This window comes from Cardiocondyla obscurior, linkage group LG05 (genome assembly GCF_019399895.1).
Source record: "Cardiocondyla obscurior isolate alpha-2009 linkage group LG05, Cobs3.1, whole genome shotgun sequence".
In the NCBI taxonomy this organism is placed as follows: domain Eukaryota; kingdom Metazoa; phylum Arthropoda; class Insecta; order Hymenoptera; family Formicidae; genus Cardiocondyla; species Cardiocondyla obscurior.
Genome location: NC_091868.1, coordinates 4,005,649 through 4,026,233, shown reverse-complemented (window position 1 = coordinate 4,026,233; position 20,585 = coordinate 4,005,649). Strand labels below are relative to the sequence as shown.

The 20,585-nt window shown below is 45.8% G+C and overlaps 2 protein-coding genes across 2 annotated transcripts; one reads left to right on the top strand and one right to left on the bottom strand.

The window, feature by feature from the left end:
- On the bottom strand, nt 1-2,150 carry LOC139102667 (uncharacterized). Its single transcript, XM_070656748.1, has one exon. It carries the CDS (start codon nt 2,011-2,013, stop codon nt 43-45), a length of 1,971 nt encoding a protein of 656 aa, XP_070512849.1. The 5' UTR covers nt 2,014-2,150; the 3' UTR covers nt 1-42.
- Nucleotides 2,151-11,531: 9,381 nt separating this feature from the next.
- Nucleotides 11,532-14,835, top strand: LOC139102772 (uncharacterized). The gene is made up of 2 exons (XM_070656907.1): nt 11,532-14,662; nt 14,745-14,835. The coding sequence occupies exons 1-2, from the start codon at nt 11,532-11,534 to the stop codon at nt 14,833-14,835; spliced, it is 3,222 nt and encodes a 1,073-aa protein (XP_070513008.1).
- The last annotated feature ends 5,750 nt before the right edge of the window (nt 14,836-20,585 follow it).

Below are 20,585 nucleotides of genomic sequence, written 5' to 3'. Positions count from 1 at the left end.
TTTTTTATTATTATTTTTTTATTTTTATTATTATTATTTTTTTTATTCTTTTAATTCGAACGTATATGTTGCTGTTTTTTCTACTGGTATTGTTGGATAAACTTTTGGATGTAAATTTTCCATTTCTAGATGATTCTGGGTGAACGTTGTTTCTGGATCCTGTTTAGGAGCGCTGGCCTTTTCGTATTTGTTCCTTCCTTTTCCCAGATGTAGTAGTAGGTTGGTTATAGAATCCCAGATTGCTCCTATCAAGTAGATTGACCATCCGTAAACCGTGTGTAAGGCATAGCCATGTACGAGAGTATCTATTAATAGTTTGATTGCTCTGCAAGTAAGATATATTCCCATTAATCCTGCGCTGATATTGCCAAAAATTAAGAATTTGCTCCAAAACTTTTGCCAAGTTGATATTGCGATTCTTTCTATTGATGCTTTGTCAATTAAATTAGAGATTGAGCCTCCTTGGATTAATGTTGGTTCGCCCATGATTCCTCGTGCAAGAGTGTTAAGAATGGCTGGTCGTTCGGCCGGAAACATTATGTGATTTTTCAAATCATCTAAATCTGTTTGTGTGTATATTCCGCTCGTGGCTAATGATCCTGGGCTCACATATTTCCAAGTCGGTCTTGTCATTGGTTTCATGACTGTAGGTCGCACTGATTCTACTGGTCTTGGCAAAAATTTATACCACGAGTTATCTAATCTGAACATTGCTGGAGCCAAAGGATTACAGTTTATTTGAGTCCCCTGTTGTAATAGTATATGTGTTTGTGGTGTTAGGAAATAAGTTTCGTTCCCTCTTATTACTGGAAGTTGATCATAACATTCCTCTGTACTTGCAATTTTTACTTCCGTGGGTACACATTTTATAATGTGAATTACTTCTCCTGTTGATACGGCCATGTATCCTGGTCCTTTCATGAAGTGAAAAGCGAAAATATCTGGTGATTGTGTTGCTATTGCTAAAGAATTTCTTAATAATTGTAATTCTAATCTGCATTGTTCTAATATTACATTTCTGTATAATAAATTAAATTGCTGTCGTACATGCCTTTCTACATAAACGAATTTTGAATTAACATATGTAAATAAATCGTAGGATGCCGAGGATCTGTAATTTTTAAATATGTATCCATTTGGATCTGTTAAAAATATTACTAATTTCGGGTGTTCGGTCTGCGTTAATGTAAATCCGCAGCTTGTATATTCGCCTGTCCTGGTTAAAGCGAATACTATATCTCTTTGATTTATGGTATATACGATCTGAGGTGGTTCCACGTTATAATCAGTTATGCTTTCGGCGATCCCTCTGTATAAAAGACTGTATCCTCGTAGATTGCAAGTGTCGCCCGGCTGGGGTTCCCAGAAGGTATTACCTCCTTCCATATCGGTGCAACGTGTAGCTTTTAATTCGCATACAACTCCGGATCTTAATAGCACTTGATTAGAATTTAGTCGGATGTTTGCAGAATAATCTTGTAGCGTTATCTTGATAGTGCTTAATACGATGACTTGCTCCCATGTTCCATAAGGATCGGAGTAGGCGGCTCCGGAACAGGCTCCGTCGTTGTCCACACTTCCGGCCAGGACCACAGGACGGCTTGCGGTAGCATTCGGTTTTAATCCGGTTATTAGTGTGTTGCCAATTGTAAATGTTCCATCCAGATGCATATGTTGACATACTTCTCTTGAGACTTCGTGTATGTATGAATATTTTCCATTATGTACTTCCATGGTGTGCGAAAACATTCCGCATTTTTTAATCATCCTGTCTATTTCCACTTTGCATTGTATAACTTTCACACTTGTAAAATCGTCTATTTGAAGTAGCTGTAGATAAACTTGTGTAGTGTTTATTGAGACGGTCGGAATGTCACATTCTTCTAAGTCGATAAGAGATAGTGTTGTTAGATTAGCTGCTGCTGAGCCACAATCATATCCTATTATCCCGTGGGTGGAAGAGATCGATATTGTTAGTAACAAGAGTATAATTAGTTTGCGGTAATGGTCCATCTGAAAAATTTAATTGGTTAGTGATTTTTAATATGTGAAATTCTTAAACGATTAGGATGCACAATTCGGCTATTTTTATTGATTTTAATTTTTATGTTATTTCTGTTTAAAATTTCCATAATTTCATGAGGTCCAGAATAATGATCACCGAATTTGCCAGGTTTCGGACCTTTTAGCATGAATACGAAATCACCGGGTTTAAAAGTTTGCGTATTTAATTTTTTATCGTAATATTTCTTTGATTTATTCTTTGCTTCGATTACGTTTTCTCGCGCATTTCCTTGTATAGTATGTAATTGAGTGACGAGGTCTATTAGATATTCGTCGTAGTTAGCCAGCTTATCTTCTGGTCCCAGTGGTTCGTTTGATGGAATTCTGGCAATTTTTCCGAATACTAATTCGTATGGTGTATGTTTAGTGGCTTCGTGCACGCTTGTATTATAATTAAATATCGCGAGACTTATCCACTTATCCCACTGATTTTGGTTATTCGCGTATTGTTTTAAATATTCCCCCAGAGCGTGATGAGATCTTTCCAATGAGCCATTTGATTGCGGGTGAAATGCTGTAGTACGGAATTTGCGAATTCTGAATATTTTGGCAACTTTTTTCATTAATTCACTTATAAAATTTCTGCCTTGATCCGTTAGAATTGCTTTTGGAGCTCCCATTATACAGATGAATTGATTTACAAATGCTTCTGCTATTGTTTCGGAAGTTTGATCCGACAATGGTATTCCCATGCAAAATTTAGTTAATTGATCTTGCATTGTTAATATGTATTCATTTCCCCTTTCCGTTTTCGGCAAAGGTCCCACGATATCCATGGCTACCTTATCAAAAGATGATCCTGGTGTATCGGTAATCATCATTGGTTGTTTAGTTTTCACTCTCACTAATTTTTTTAGTTGACACTGTAAACACTGCTGTATGAATTTCTGGATATCTGTTTTTAAATTCTCCCAATAATATTTATGTTTTATTCTGTTATATGTTTTCGTTACTCCACGATGTCCTCCTGTCGGTGAACAATGCGTTTCACTTATTATTACTGTGCGTAAATCGGCTGGTGGATATTTAATTAACCCATTGCAAATTATTATTTTAGTCGTTGCTTCGATAAAAATTAATTGCAGTAGTCGTTTGATGTCGCTCCATGGCACATTATTAACAAAATCTGTTTTTGCTATGCTGATGGTTTCCAGATTGAATTCTTCGGAAATTGTTTGCAAATCTTTTATGGCATTTTTAATATGGTTTAATGTCATTGTTGGTCCTTCTCTCGATCCTTCACTGATAGGTAGAACAATGTGATAATATTTTTTGTATTTAATTATTTCAGCCTTTCCCACTGTAAGTGTTGGTATTTTTGGGAGTTCATTTCGCTCGAATAATTTTTGAGATCCAGAATCTAAAGGTTTTCCGCTAGTATCTGTAAAGTATGTCACGTTATCTTTTCTCAAGAATAGTAGGTCACGAGTATCTATAACGTTGGCTTTCCTTACGCGTATATCGGTGATAACTGGCGTTGACTTTGTTTCAGATTCGTTATCACTCTTATCCTCGTGTGTTTTACTTTCCTGGTCAGATTTTTCTTTATTTTGTTCTCTTTTAGCTGTTTGGCTCCGTGTTTGAATTCTATCTGTGACTGGAAGATTATGAGTTGACACCTCTTTTGTTATTTGAAGTGGCTGCTGTTTTTCTTCTTTTTCGAGAACAAATTCATTCTCTATTTGGTCGTCGATCGTAAAATCTTCGTTATCAGATAGATATAATTTAAAATCTTCTTCCTCGCTATCGCTGTCGGATTCTTCTAACATTTTGGCAATTATTTCTGCGTCCTTAGGATCGTTTGGATTCAAAGTTTTCTTCCGATTGATTATGTTACACGGTGTTTGTTCCACTGGATTTCTAGATAAGGCGTCGGCGTTGACATTTGTTTTTCCGGCTTTATATACAACCTCGTAGTCATATTCTGCCAGTTTTAATCTCCAACGCAGTATTCGCATATTGGCGTCTTGTGCGTTTTTAAACCATAATAAAGGCTTATGATCCGTGACTAATGTAAATTTTCGACCGTATAAGTAAGGACGAAAATGTTTTACACAGTAGACTATTGCTAGAGCTTCCTTTTCGTAAGTATCGTATTTTATTTCGTTATCACTTAATGTTCTGGAGGCATAAGCTACAGGTTGATCTTTATTAATTTCTCCTTGTGATAATATGCCTCCTATTGCGATTCCAGAAGCGTCTGTGGTTAAGATGAAAGGTTTTGAAAAATCTGGATATTGTAGCACGGGCTCTTCACAGAGTTTTTGTTTCAAGATTTTAAATGCTTCCTCTTGAATGGATGTCCATTTGAAAGCTATATCGCCTTTTAACAGATTTGTTAATGGCTTAGCTAATTTAGAAAACTCAGGTATAAATCTTCTATAGTATCCTGCTAGTCCGATAAATTGTTTTATATTTTTTGATGTTTTGGGCCGTGGAAATGATTTTACAGCTTCCAATTTCTTCGGATCTGGTTTTACTCCGTTCTTGCTAATCACATGTCCAAGATAAGTGACTTCGCTTTGTAAAAATTCGCATTTATCGGGCTGTAGTTTCAGGTTAGCATCTTCTAATCGTTTCATTAATTTCTTGAATTTTTCTTCGTGTTCTTCTAACGTAGTAGCGTAAACAACGATGTCATCCATGTATACGAATAATTCTTGTCCTTGTAACCCAGCCAATACGATATCCATTAAGCGCTGGAATGTAGCGGGAGCATTTTTTAATCCAAAAGGCATTCTAGCAAATTCGTAATGACCAAAAGGCGTTGTAAAGGCGGTTTTGTGACTATCTTCTGGTGCCATTTTTATTTGGTGAAAGCCTGAGGCTAAGTCACACACGGAAAAATATCGTGCGCCTCCTAGTTGATCTAGGATATCTGTAATGTTCGGTAATGGATATGCATCGCCAATGGTTTTTTCATTTAATGCACGGAAATCTAATACCATTCTCCATCGTTTATTTCCTTGCGAATCTTCCTTTTTCGGTACGATCCAGATAGGCGTGTTGTATGGTGATTGAGATGGCTTGACTATGCCTCCTTTTAGTAATTCTTCAACTTGTTTATTTATTTCGTCTTTATGTATCTGCGGAAATCGATACTGTCTAGTATTTATTGGTTGATCATCCGTGGTTGGAATCTGATGCTGCAGTACGTGAGTAGCGGTGAGTTGTTCCCCTGGTATGTGGAATCTTTCCTGATTTTCCGTTATGATTTTAATTATATTTTTCTTTTCTATTACATTCAAGTGATTTAAACGTAATAGTTGTATTATTTTGTCGAGTCTGTCTTCCGAATCTTTATTCGATATCGTGAAGCACTCTTGGGAACTTTGCAAGTTTTTTGCGAATTTTGAAGACAATTTATTATTATTATTAATTAAAGAAGAGGTTTGGAGATTTCCCTCTCCGGATTTTTCAGAGCCGAGCGATGTCGCTGCATCCTTCTCTCGTACTTCTTGTATATTATTTGTTTCGCGAGAGGTTTGGATACTTCCCTCTCTAGATTTTGCTGAGCCGAGCGATGTCACTGCATCCTTCTCTCGTACTTCTTGAATTTTCTTTGATTTGCGAGAGGTTTGGAGATTTCCCCCTCTGGATTTCGTGGAGCCAGGCGATGTCGTCACATCTCCCGTTTGTGTTCCTTGGATTTTTCTTGTTTTGCGAGAGGTTTGGATACTTCCCTCTCTGGAGTCTTCAAAATTTTCGGAATCGGATTCTTCGTCTTTGCAATTTACGTCGTTACTATCGGAGTCTTGCAAATTTTTGACTTCATTCCGTTGATCGATAATTTTTCGATTAATTGAACCATTATTGATAAGAGGTTCGAGGTTTAAGGTAGGCACTTGAACTTCAGTTTCTTTATCTGTAGTACTTACGATACTCAGATAAGCTTTTCCGTCAACATTTTCCGCTATCGTGTCTCCCAGACTGATTCCATCGGCTAATCTTATCTTCGGAATGTAGCCCTTTTTTATTTGTGGGTTTCCTATTCTCACGAAAAACAATGATTCCGTATGCGGAGGTACGGTAATTTTTTCTGGTGAGAAGAACGAAACGTTGGTTCCCGATATTTTTAAGTTTCCCTTCGCGTAGTCGATTTTGCTACCCGTCTGCGTAAAGAAATCGTTTCCGAGTATGCCGGCTTGTGCTATAGGAAAATCGCCAGGAACCACATGAAACGTCACTGGTATCTTGAAGAGATTTAATTTTGTTTCACCGAGAGTATAAACTGGATGCTCGTTAATTCCACTCAATTTTAACACTACACTGTGATTAACTATTTCACTCCCGGATAAAAATTGCTCTTTGACGATATTCGGCCCGGAGCCTGTGTCCAACATAAAGATCAAATCTATACCGTGTAAATTTATTTGAATTGTTGGTACATGGCTCTGTTTATCAAGATTAACAGTGACAGGCCGGACGTCGCAGAACAGCGAATTTCTTATGATCTTTGACTGGTCGAGGGGCGTGAAATCCGTTCGGTCCCCTCTGTCACGCCCGTTTTTGAGGGGCCGAGTAAGTTTCCCGCATTCATATTTTTCCGGCGATCATTATTTATTGATCTTAGTTCGCAATTTTCCAGGAGGTGTCCTTCCTTTTTACAATACCGGCAGAATAACGAATTTTTGGATATTGAGCTCTGTCCCGTTTTAAATCGGCATTCTTTAGCATTATGCCCGTTATTATTACAAATTTGACAAACAGTTCTGAATTTGTTATCTGTGTTTTTGAATTCGTTTTGTTTTTTCCAACAATTATGAGCTGAGTGCCCGGGCTTATCGCACCACTGACAGATAACTACAGGTTTACTAGTATTTACTTTACAATTCTTAGCCGTGTGCCCGGTTTTGGTACATATTTGACAAGTCAACAGATTTTCTTTTATTAATGTTACTGGTCGATAACTTTGTGGATTACGATGCCGACATTTGTCGGCACTGTGACCGCGTTTCTTGCAAATTTGGCAAATTAAAATATCTGTTCCCGGATTTTTACAAGAAGAACTCGAGTGTCCTTCCTTTAAACAATTTTGACAATATGATTTTGCTTGTTTTTCAGAACTGTTATTTCGTAAATTATTAATTTCTTGTAATTCCCGTTCTATATTAATTGCGTTAGTTACTGTCTCGTTAATTTCCAAATTCCGCGTTATTCTTTGTTCGATTTCCGGTTTTAAACCTCTAATAAAGCATTTACACATATCTTGTTGTAAAGCTTTTCTCAATGCTTCCGTGACACCTCCCGTTTTTCGATGACATTCTAATATTTGTTTGCCGATATGTTTCAGTCGATTAGCGAACGAAACCACGTCTTCCGCATTTTTCTGATAAATACGGCCCATTTCGCCTTGTAATTGGTAAATATTTTTCGCTTCCCCGAAAACTTCTTGCAAATAATTGGTCAATTTATTGATACTACTAAATTCTTCATCTTGAATGGTGCGTCGAGCTTCGCCTACAATTCGGGTTCTAATAACCTTGGTGAATTGAGGTTCTGCTTCTGGAGGTAGCATATTTTTCGCTTCCTTACACCCTTCGATAAAATAAGATAATGACGAGCTTTTACCGTCGAAAAAAGGTACGGCTTCTACCGCGTATTTTAATGTAGCGAAGGGGTTATGATTGGTAATTATTTTTGTTTCTTTAGGAGTGGTCTGCATCGTGGATTCGGATTCGTTTCCACTTAGAATTTCGGGAATTTCGTTAATAGTAACGTGTTTAGCAGGTGGTTGAGAAGGAGTTTCGGCTATTTTACTCTCGTCAAGAGTAAAATCAATATTTTTCGCGACTGATTGAAAAGGAGTTGAAGTTGTTTTAGAACTTTGTGAACTTTCTATGGCTGTTTTATATAATTCGTCTATTACTGATTTATCGGTTTTGCTTCTCGTATTATCCGCCATAAGTCGCACTCAACATCCCGGACGAGCCCCCAAAAATTAGGTTCTGTTACGTCCAGGCCGTTGATTATCAAAGATAGGAGGTAAGGATGAGGTAGGTCTGGGTAACTTGACCTTGTAATCTCGAGATACACAGTAAATAGTGTACTCGAGATACCGCTCACACCAAAAGCTACGACAAGAGTCAATGTCCCGAGAGACAATGTGACGTCTTATCTAAGCTGCGTGATCGGTGGCCGCTAATTTTGATAAAGCGATACAAGTATCACCTGTTATCAGGGATGGGGCCGGTGCGACTTACAACTAAAATAATTCGAGAAGGCAGATTTACAAAAAAAAACAAACAAAATATATTTCTTAAAATTACAGTAAAATGCGTATACAAGTTTAATTAATTATTATTCACAAGGATGACTTTAAGGAACAGGAGGAGAGAAAAATGTAGGCAGGTGTGATTCAGGGATAATAAAAGGAGTTTGATGTTCGGGATGATAGACAAAAATGACAGGATCGTTGTTGGAAAGGTTATATTCTGTTTTAAAAGCTGGAGGAGGGAAGGATTGAGGTTCAGGAGTTTCTTGAGGTGGGTGAGGGTATTTGTCGGCTACTTGGTCGAGGAAATGTCTGTAACTGGAATTAGGAAGAGATGCAAATGGAGAAGAAAAGGAATGAGAAAAACTCGGGAGAGGAACAGGATGAGGATTATTCGAAGCAAACGAGGGGAGTCGGTGAGGTGACGCGATCGGCGATGGCGAAAACGATGGGCCTTGGGCCTCGCAATAATCCGCGTACAATCGAAGCTCGGGATAACAGATTTTACAGTTGTAGCTTCCGCCGCATGGCATCGGAAGTTTTCTTTTTAACTCGGTAAGCAAATAGTTGTATTTCGACGTATTCTCGTCAGAATCAGCGGAAGTGCGTGGGCAAGTTCGGCTCACTATAAATGAGCGGATCGATTTAATAATAACTTCACGGAAAATTGAAGAAAAATGAGAATCAGACTTACTACTTGGGCAGATTATTAAACAAGCGAAGTTTTAGCGTCAAACGTTCCTCTGGCGGAGCGATGGATTCGTGATTCCGGTGGAAGTCCGGCGGATTTGAGCAGCTCGTGAATCGGGTGGTTAGAGCGGCTACGGATCGGCTGATTCTTCCTTCTGGTTTGTTTAAGCACTCACGAATCGCGGTTAAAGTAACGGCAGGTGTCAAGAGACTTTTTAGAATGTACAATGTTCCGCCCGCTCGCGCTTTTTATATGATTGAAAAGGGCGTTGTTTACGAGTGCCGTGCGCACCGCTTATCATAGGGCAGTCTGATTCACTTTTCCGAATTTTCCGTTGTTATGACTCTTTTCTTAAAAACAATGTACTTGACCTTTCATTTTATCGTTAGTCATCCTTGTGAATTAGAATGTTCTAGAAAGAAAGAAATTAAAAGGGCGTGGACGTAACAATTGTATAAAAATATAAATAATTTTATTTAAGACTCTCATATATTTTATTTGTTTAACATTTTACTTTACTGTATATTTCTGTATATAAAATACAGCAAATTAAATAAGACAGTTATTGCGATGTACAGAATTTAAGAATGTAATAGGTCCTCATAATGTGCGTTATGCATAATTTTAAATACGGTCCTCATAATGTACGAAAGTTGGTATATACATTAAGAAGGACGGAATATTACAATGCATATAAAATGTTACGAAGAACAATTTCAATTAACTTATAACAGATGCTTTTCGATTAAAGCGGACTAACTAATACATCTACAAACTACGCCTTTAACTGTACAAAATATGCATATAAGTTTATGTATGAAATCAACATTATCAATTTGACAGCTTCTAATACGCAGGCACTATTTTCAGATGTATTAATTAGTTTATTTTAATCGTAATTTATCTGTCAAAATTTAACTGAACTGTTGGTCTTTATAACATTTTACACCCATGGTAATGTTCCTCATAACGTGCGTTGCATATATATTTTAAAGGTGCTTCTCACAATGTACGAAAATTCTTGAAGATATTACGAGGACCGGTCCACATAATGTACGGTATTTATTGAAATATTATGAGGACTGTCCTCATAATATCGTTTGGTCTACATAATATACAGTGGTTTAATGAAATTGTCCTCATAATATACCTCTCACATATATATACTATATTTTATTAAAATAATATATATATTAATCGCTGTGTGTGTGTGTGTGTGTGTGCGTGTGTGTGTGTGTGTGTGTGTGTGCGTGTGCGTGTGCGTGTGCGCGTGCGCGTGCGCGTGCGCGCGCGCACACACACAGCGATTAATATATACAGGGTGTATTATTCCATATTGACAAACTGTCAAAGTTAGATAGGTCTCGTGGATACAAGTTAATAAGTCCTGTGCCGTTTTGCAAAATTCTCAATAGTTATTGAGAAAAAAATTAATTTGTCTAGCGCAAGAGCGACAAGGAAGCTACGCGTGAGTGAGCGCGACAGGCGACGGCACCATTTTTAGCTACTCGCCTGTCGCGCTTACTCACGTTTAGCTTCTTTGTCGCTCTTGCGCTAGACAAATTAATTATTTTCTTAATAACTATTGAGAATTTTGCAAAACGACACAGGACTTATTAACTTGTATCCACGAGACCGATCTAACTCTGACAGTTTGTCAATATAGAATAATACACCTGTTTCATCATCTGTGAAATTTTATTTAATTCGCTGACTCTCCATCGGCATTCGCGATCCGTCCGCGTTCTTCGCTTATGCTTTGTTATTTTTGTCAGTCGCCGCATACCGCTTCTAGTTTACATCAACAGGTTCAATACGTTAAAGTCGGATTAATCCGGTTCTCACTAGTCATCTCGTCACCTGTTTGTTTTGTATACTCGATGTTTCCGACGATCGAGGGCCGATTCTGCCGAAACGCGGGCAGTTTCGCTCGAACTTCGACACTAATAAGAAAGAAGTTCTCACGTTGTCACCGTACGGTTCACTCGTCGTATATTCTCTCTCGGCCGCGAGCATTGGACCGTTCCGTCACTAATTGAATCCTCCGCGATCATTCATTTTTTTTGTCAGTTTTTCTTTTCTCTTTATTTCTTTTTTGTTACACGAACATTCGCGGGGCAAGGTGTCGCGATCGCGCAATTTGTCGGCTCGCGTTCAAGATATCCGCCGTTCGCGAGAAGATTTCCGACGATCGGGCGGGAAAGCAACCGCTCTCGAAGATTTCCGTCGGGAAGGCCGAGCTTAGAAGATTTCCGTTCGTTACCACCGCCGACCTTGCTCTCGTGATTCCCTACTTCTACACTGTATAGTTTTTTTTTGTATCATTTTTTTGTGAATATAATTTTTTTGCTCTTTGTTAATTGTGACAATTAGAATTTCGCCTTTTTTTTTGTATTGTCAACCTCAAGTCAAAGCACCGTGCCGAGCTCAGTGCTGAGCTGTTTTCTCACACAAAAGAAACCGGAAGTGTGCATTTTCGCCGAATCGTGCACATAAATTGAGTGGTCCTTCGAGCCGGATTCGGCGCGTGTGCTTCTCCCGTGCGATTATCTTTCGCTCGTCATGGCTGAGGCTGCGAAGCAATTGTTGCTCACGCAAGGACAATTGCAACGATCAATCGTGCGCGCAGTTGACAACCTGAAAAAATTAGGTCGTGCCAATGTCACATCTGCCACCCTGCGGTCTCGGATCACCTCCCTTAAAGAAAACTGGGCGCTGTTCTTCCGCGGGCACTCTGAGCTACTTAATTCAGTCACGGATGAAACAAAGGTGTCGATTCCCTACTTCAAGGACAACATCTATGATGCCGTTGAAGACGCCTATCAGAGTGCCTTAGACTTCATGAACAAATCGCTTGAAACATTGGAACCGCCGGCCGTGAGTTTAAATCAAACAGGCACTGACTCGTCTTCTGGTCACGCTCGGTCGAATTTCTCTCTGTCCCATCTACCGCCGATTTCCTTGCCTCCGTTTGATGGCAATTTAGATAAATGGGAACAATTTCGCGACCGGTTTAACTCGTTGATTATTCAGAACCGCGATCTAACGGATTTTGCGCGCATGCATTACCTGTTATCGTGCCTCACTGGTTGCGCCCTTGAATGCGTTCGCGATCTCGCTGTCACCGCGGACAATTTTGACAGCGCCTGGCAAGCCTTAAACTCGCGGTTTGAGAACAAGCGACGGTTAATTCGCACGCATTTGTCCACGCTGTTTAATCTCCCCGTTATTTCGCGAGAGTCCGCAGGAGATTTACAAGCTTTACTGGATAAAGTCACCTCGTCGCTCACCTCACTGAAAAATCTAAATCGGCGACCGAAGGATTTGTGGAGCGATATCCTGGTGCACATCATTTGTCAGCGCCTCGATGCGTCGTCGCGAAAATCGTGGAGCATAAAAACAAGTGATTCCGATGATCTTCCGTCGTATACGGATTTACTCGAGTTTCTTCGACATCGTCGCCGCGCGCTGGACGATCTAGTCGTTCCTGCGTCGCGCCAGATCGTTGCCAAGCCATCCCCTCGCAAAATAACTGCGTCCACGGCATCTTCGAATCTCGCGCCCGTACCGGCCACTGCCGTCTCACCCGTCTCCGCTCCCGCAAATGCGCATCATGTGTCCTCACCAGCGGGTCCGGCCTTTCGATGCCCGATTTGCCAAGCTCGATATTATTTTAACTCTTGTCCGTCATTTGTAAAAGGGAGTTTGAGCCATCGTCGCAGTCTTGTTCAAACGCATAAACGTTGTTTTAACTGCTTAGGCGGGAATCATGTAAGTCGTGATTGCCCTAGCAAATATACTTGCCGTACTTGCCATCAGAAGCATTATTCGTTGCTTCACGACGACGCTTCCGAGGGCTCACACTCATCTTCGACGCAGGAGAGGCCGGGTACAGAAGTCTCTGAGGCGAATGGCCCTCACGCGAAGGTCACATCGCTCGTCGCGTCACGCGCTCCGTCTCGGGAAGCGATACCTGTTTTGCTCGCCACCGCTTGGATTTCTGTTGTCGGTCCCTGTGGTCGGGAACTCCGCGTTCGTGCGTTAATCGACCAAGGCTCAGAAATGACGTTTGTATCCGAGTCAGTCGCAAATCTACTGCGTCTCAAGCGAGTTCGGTGCCCTGTTACGATCTCCGCCGTCGGCGGTAAAAACGCCGGCACGTACAAATTCGCGACTCGCGTCGTTATCTCTTCTGTCGAAAATCGTGCTCCGTCACTCGAAATTCTCGCGTTGATTCTGCCGAAGCTAACGTCGTATTCACCGCGGTGCGCTTCGGGGCTCCAATCTCTGTCACACCTTCGCGGACTCAAACTTGCCGATGTCGATCCCACGAACGGAGAGCCAATTAATATGATATTAGGCGCGGACATTTATAGCGAGATCATTTTAGAAGGGTTGAAAAAAAGAGCTCCGGGTCAACTCATAGCACAAAATTCAATATTCGGCTGGATTCTCTCGGGCCCTGTCGAGGCTCGCGATTCCGATGCGAGCGGTGTTCTTCCACCCCCCCGAATCGCCGTTCATCTCTCGGTCACGCAAGACACCGACGCCGTCGATCTCACCGATGCGCTTGAGCGATTTTGGATCAGTGAGGAGCCGCCCGAACACCACGCGCCGTCAATTGAGGACGAGCAATGCGAATCGCATTTTGTAAATTCGCATTCGCGCCGACCCGATGGTCGTTACGTTGTCCGTCTCCCGTTTAAGAATCCGCCTCCGCTCGAAATCGGGCATTCTAGATCACGGGCGCTGAATTGTATTCGCGCGTTGTTGCGTCGGTTTCGTTCGAATCCGGACTTGGCCTCGGAATATCGCGATTTCATGAACGAATATGCATCGCTCGGGCATATGCGTCTCGCTTCTCCGTCGGATAGGCAAACCGTGTTCATTCCGCACCATCCCGTTTTTCGTCCCGACAGCGTAACTTCTCGGATTCGCGTCGTTTTCAATGCGTCCAGCCGCACAACAAATGGCTCCAGCCTAAACGATCTAATGTACGCCGGTCCGAAACTGCAGACTGATTTGCCGACGATCATTTTTAAATGGCGATTATGTCGGTACGTGTGCACAGCGGACATCGCCAAGATGTACCGCCAGATTCTTGTCGATGAAAGGGACGTCGATTTTCAGCGCATTCTATGGCAGCCGGATTCGCGGGACGATGTTTGCGAGTATCAATTATTAACCGTTACGTACGGCACAGCGTGTGCTCCGTTTCTCGCCTTGCGCGTGCTCAAGCAATTGGCGCACGACGATGGTCACGAATTTCCGCTCGCGCGGGCTGTGCTAAACAATCACATCTACGTCGACGATGTCTTGTTCGGCGCCGATACGGTCGATCACCTCGTCGAAAAGCGCGATCAGCTTACGACGTTATTACAGCGCGGCGGTTTCACATTGCGAAAATGGGCAAGCAACTCGGCCCGACTCCTATCCGATATCGACCCCGTCGACCATGGGCTAGCATGTAGCCCGATTCCTGTTTCCGACGAACAATTAAAAATCCTCGGCACTCACTGGATGCCTTTTTCGGACGAGTTTCAGTTTCGAATCTCCGCTCCCGAGTCGGTTCCACGTACGAAGCGCTCAATCTTGTCCATAATCGCTAAATTATACGACCCGATGGGTTGGGTTACTCCTACGATTATCTGCGCTAAGATAATCATTCAACATCTGTGGAAGCTGAAGATCTCGTGGGACGATCCCGTCCCCCCGCAAATCTTATCTCGGTGGCACAACATTTACACGAATTTCTCACATCTGAATTCCATTCAGATTCCGCGGTGGGTCGGAATTGACGCTGCCTCGCGGACTATCGAGCTGCACGGATTCGCGGACGCCTCCAGCGAAGCCTACGCCGCCGTAATCTACTCGCGTGTAATATCTCAGTCGAGAGAGATTCTTTCCTCCTTACTAATCGCGAAATCAAAAGTCGCTCCGCTCAAACTGCTGAGTATCCCGCGCCTTGAACTCTCCGCCGCGGTTCTGCTTGCCAAATTAATGGAATTTACTCGCGCTTTGTTCACCGACTTTACCGTTCGCATCACCTGCTGGACGGATTCATCGATCGTGCTCGCGTGGTTGCGACATCCGCCGTCACACTGGAAAACATTCGTGGCAAACCGTGTCGCGGACGTTCAATCAAGACTTGCTGGCGTTACTTGGCGCCATGTCGTCACCGGAGATAATCCCGCGGACTGTGCTTCGCGCGGATTACTGGGTAAAGAGCTGGCCACTCATTCGTTATGGTGGCACGGACCCTTTTGGTTAAATCTGCCGTGCGAACACTGGCCTGATTCGTTAGTGACAATTCCCTCGGACGCGCCGTTGGAGCGAAAGACTGTCGCGTCGCACGTGATCACCTCGCCCGAAACGTTTGATTTGGCTGATCGCTTTTCGTCTTGGCCTAAATTGATTCGCGTCACCGCATTTCTACTCCGTTTTATCACGCGCTGCCGCCGTCGACGCAACGTACCGAACCATGACTCTTCATCGGTTGCGCTAACAACTCATGAGTGTTCCTCGGCCAAGTTATTTTGGTTAAAATTTATTCAAGCCGCTGTCTTTTCTCGCGAGCTTCAAGCCCTGGCTTCAAATCGGCCAGTCTCGACGACAAGTCCTCTGAGCGCGCTCAACGCCTTTCTCGACCGAGATGGACTTGTGGCCTGAGGCCACGAATACTTCAGACCCCGCGCCGCGACCACCACCGTTCGCCCGAATTGATCGCGCGGTCCCGACCACGTTTAAATTACGCGCGGGCCGACCAGCCGCCCGCGGCGAGTAGCGCGGACCTACGCAACGAGCAACACGGGCCGCCCAACCGCCCACACCGCGCACCGCAACCCGACCGCTCGGGAGTGGGGGCCCCCACTCCCGGGCCCACGGGTATATAAGCTGCCTCGAGCGCAGACGAGGCACCTTGTTCCGCGCTGGGGAGCACCCCAGCATCCGATCCTCCAGGTCTTGGGCGCTCCCAAGACTTCCTCGACCGGGCTCACCCGGCTTCCGAAACCGACTTCGCTCTTCTCGACTCGGGCGCTCCCGAGCCTTCCTCTGACCGGGCGCTCCCGGCCATCCTCGACACCGACATCTCCGAGACTCGGGCGCTCTCGAGCCTTCCTTCGACCGGGCGCTCCCGGCCGTCCTCGACACCGACATCTCCGAGACTCGGGCGCTCCCGAGCCTTCCTTCGACCGGGCGCTCCCGGCCATCCTCGACACCGACATCTCCGAGACTCGGGCGCTCCCGAGCCTTCCTTCGACCGGGCGCTCCCGGCCGTCCTCGACACCGACATCTCCGAGACTCGGGCGCTCCCGAGCCTTCCTTCGACCGGGCGCTCCCGGCCATCCTCGACACCGACATCTCCGAGACTCGGGCGCTCCCGAGCCTTCCTTTGACCGGGCGCTCCCGGCCGCCCTCGACACCGGCATCCCCGAGAATCGGATGCTCCCGACTCTCTCTCCCTCGCTTCTTCGCGCCAACACGGCCCTGGCGTTCCGGCGCGCGGTTGAATTAAGTCGCGGCGCCGCCGACTCGCGAACGCGAAGCTTGTGCGTCCGATACGGCCCTCACGGCCTGGTTTGTAATCCGCGCCGCCGACTCGCGAACGCGAAACCTGTGCGTCCGATACGGCCCGAGCGGCCCGTCCTGTAATCCGCGCCGCCGACTCGCGAACGCGAAGCTTGTGCGTCCGATACGGCCCTCGCGGCCTGGTTTGTAATCCGCGCCGCCGACTCGCGAACGCGAAGCCTGTGCGTCCGATGCGGCCCTCACGACCTGGTTTGTAATCCGCGCCGCCGACTCGCGAACGCGAAACCTATGCGTCCGATACGGCCCTCACGGCCTGGTTTGTAATCCGTGCCGCCGACTCGCGAACGCGAAGCCTGCGCGTCCGATACGGCCCTCACGGCCTGGTTTGTAATCCGCGCCGCCGACTCGCGAACGCGAAGCCTGTGCATCCGATACGGCCCGAGCGGCCCGTCCTGTAATCCGCGGAGGCCTGTATGACCGACACGGCCTGTTACCTAGGATAAGTCTCGAAGCGACCCACACTAGCGTTCCCTGGGAATCCAGCTCCCGGCAGATAGCCGTTTTTCGTGGCAATATATTCTTTAGTTTATTACTGTATATATATTCCTTTTGTTAGACTAAGTGTATTATTTCGACTAAATATTCTTTCTTTCTTTTATTAATAAATTCTTTATTTTTCGATTAAACCAAGTCTCGGTTTTCTTTATACTCGCACTCTGGCTTCCGACGAGCTCTCCGGACCGGAAATTACCGTGTTACATGGCGCCCGAACAGGGACCTGACCAGACCGAGACTTGAGTTAACGCGAATGAAGAGCTGGATTTACAAACTGTCCAAAAACGATCTAGCCGAAGAATTAGCGCGAATTCACATTGACAATAGCGGTCCTTGCAGTCAATTACGACACCGACTTCGAAGGTTTGTAGAAACCAACCCCGACTATAAGCCCTCGATGGCCCTTAATAGAACCGATCCACCGAAGCCACAGTGCAAATCACAGTCAGCCATCCTCATGGAGGTACCAGACGACGAGCTACACGCCTCAAAACACCTGGATGAGTTCGCGGCTGGCACACCGCAGCACCAACCGCTTCCAGCATTTAGCCACGTGGAGGAACTGTTACTATTTCACGCCCCGGCACCAGAGGCTCGGATGGAGGGTGCCGCCATCAGTCGGGCCGAAACGAGTCCCCCTCGTGAGGACGAATCTGTCAGCCTGACCGATCACGCGAAAGTTATCAATCAAATTAGAAAGTGGGGCGTCCACTTTGATGGAAGAGACCCGTTCGCCTTTCTCGAGCGCATCCAGGAATTACAGCGAGCATACGGCTACCCGGGGGACCTCTTGCTGCTAGGGCTACCCGAGATGTTAAAAGGAGATGCTTTGCTCTGGTTCCGAAATAACCAAGACCAGTGGAAACGTTGGGCCGATTTCCAAGATAGCTTCCGGAACTATTACTTGCCCCACCGATACCGGGCCCAGTTCACGCGAGAAATACACGGCCGAATACAACGAGCGGGAGAACCGTTCAAGCAATACGCCACCGCATTGCTAACCATGGCCCGTCGAGCTGGAAACCTTTCCACCGACGAAGTCCTGGATCGAGTCTACGAGAATATGAGGCCCGAGTACAAATTATACATCCAAATTCGAGACGTGAGCAACTTGGAGGACCTCACTAACCGAGCAGCCGAATTTGAAGATATCAAACGCCAGGAGAGGGAACATACCGAGAAACAGCAAGCCAGTCGACTACCGGCAGTGGCCGCCGCCGTCGCCTATAGCCGAGAAGAGTGCTGTTGGCGCTGCAAGCAACGAGGCCACACCCGAACCGAATGTCGACGCCCCGCCGTTAAGTTTTGCTCCCGTTGTGGTAAGGACGGCGTCCTAACAAGGGATTGCCACCCGTTGACGGGAAACGCACAACGGGCCGGGGGCGTCGACCACGCCGACCGGCCCAGCACCAGCCAGAGTTAAGGTTTCGGCCCCGGCCGCACCTGCCGATCATGCTTGGGAACAACGAGATTGAGGCATTACTCGACTCGGGATCCGAGCTATCATGCGTCAATGCCGACGTAGCAAGGTTGGCCGAAGACCTGGGCCATCATCGCCAGACGAATCGACAGCAGGTCAGACTGGCGGACGGGGAAACCACGGAGACCGTCGGTAGTCTGCAACTTCCGGTCTGGTACGAGGGGAAGACGTACCAGCACGAATTTACAATCATGCCGCACGCCCGCACGCCCATGATCATAGGAATAGATCTCTGGGAACGGATCGGTTTAACCCTGCGGATCCCACCCGGCAGTACACGACTGAAACAAGCATGCGGTTTGGACGAGGCCGGTTTGGCTACGCAAACACCAGAAGAGGAGGATCGCCTCAAGCATTTTCTCGAGGTAGAACTTGGCAAGTTCCGAGACGTGCACGGGCCTACCGATAAAATTACTCACCGGTTACGCCTGAAAACCGATCAACCAATTAAACAGAGATACCGCCCACGCAACCCAGCCATGCAGGAGGTCATAAATCAGGAAGTCAACCGAATGGAGCAAGATGGAATTATCGAGCCCTCCCGCGGAGCGTGGAGTTCGCCAATTGTGCTCGTCAAAAAGAAGGACGGCCGGTATCGGTTCTGCATCGACTATCGTAAGGTCAACGAAGTCACCGAAAAGGACGCATACCCGCTGCCACAGGTTAATGCCACGCTCGACAAATTGCGAGGAGCACGATACCTAACTACGCTGGACCTGAAGGACGGCTATTGGCAGGTGCCACTGGAACCAGAAAGCCGACCGGTCACTGCGTTCACGGTCCCCGGCCGAGGCCTGATGCAGTTCAAAGTCATGCCGTTCGGACTGCACTCAGCGCCGGCCACGTTCCAGCGGCTTCTGGACGCAGTGATCGGTCCCGAGTTCGAGCCGTGGGCATTGGTTTACCTCGACGACATTATCATCCTCAGTCGTACGTTCGATGAACATCTAGACCACTTAAGAACGGTTTTCGAGCGCCTGCGTGATGCGAAGCTACGCCTAAATCCAGAAAAATGTTATTTCTGCCGACCACAGTTAAAATACCTGGGACACATAATTGACCGCCGGGGTATACGCACCGACCCGGAGAAAACGTCCGCCGTAACCAACTGGCCACCACCAACAACCCTCCGCCAAGTACGACAGTTCCTGGGCATGGCCTCATGGTACCGCCGATTCATCGAGAATTTCTCCAGCATCGCAGCCCCGCTGTCACGACTTACCAGGAAACACGCCCGTTGGAATTGGGGTCCTGACAAGGAGAAGGCATTCACCGGCCTGAAAACCGCACTAACAACCGCGCCAGTACTGGCCTGCCCGGACTTCACCCGCCGCTTTGTGCTCCAAACGGACGCTAGCACCAGCGGCCTCGGAGCAGTATTGACACGACACTTGACGGAAGGAGAACGGGTGGTTGCGTACGCCAGCCGCACACTCAACAAGGCGGAGAAAAATTACAGCGCCACGGAACTGGAATGTTTGGCGGTTGTCTGGGGTATACGGAAAATGTGTGGATACATCGAGGGTTATTCTTTCACGGTAGTCACCGACCACCAGGCATTGAAATGGCTGCAGCGCTTGGAGGAGCCCTCTGGACGACTGGGGCGATGGCTGTTCGAGCTGCAGCAATTCGACTTCGACGTGCGTTACCGACGAGGGGCGGCAAATCAAGTGGCCGACGCACTCTCCCGACAGCCGATCGTGGCCAGCACCGAAGCAGTAACCTCCGATAACTGGTACCAACGCATCCTCAACGGAATTCGGGAGAACCCAGCGAACTTCCCCGACTACCGAGAACAAAAAGGACGCCTGTTCCGTCACATCTTACATGAACTGGATTTCAAAGAAATCGAACCATCGACACAATGGAAACAATGCGTACCCAAGCCGGAGCGGCAGCAGACGATAGCTCGACATCACGAGGACGTTAATGCCGGACACTTTGGCGCCGCCAAAACCATTGCCCGTATGGCCAGACTGTTCTACTGGCCAGGCATGTTTCGCGATATCACCCGCTTCGTAAGGCAATGTAAAAGTTGCCTCGCCTACAAG

Bases quoted from the DNA above. Each gene is read 5' to 3' on its own strand.
- LOC139102667 (XM_070656748.1), bottom strand. From the start codon at position 2,013: ATGGACCATTACCGCAAACTAATTATACTCTTGTTACTAACAATATCG.
- LOC139102772 (XM_070656907.1), top strand. From the start codon at position 11,532: ATGGCTGAGGCTGCGAAGCAATTGTTGCTCACGCAAGGACAATTGCAA. The intron at 14,663-14,744 runs GTGGGACGATCC...AATTCCATTCAG, and splicing joins CTGTGGAAGCTGAAGATCTC to ATTCCGCGGTGGGTCGGAAT.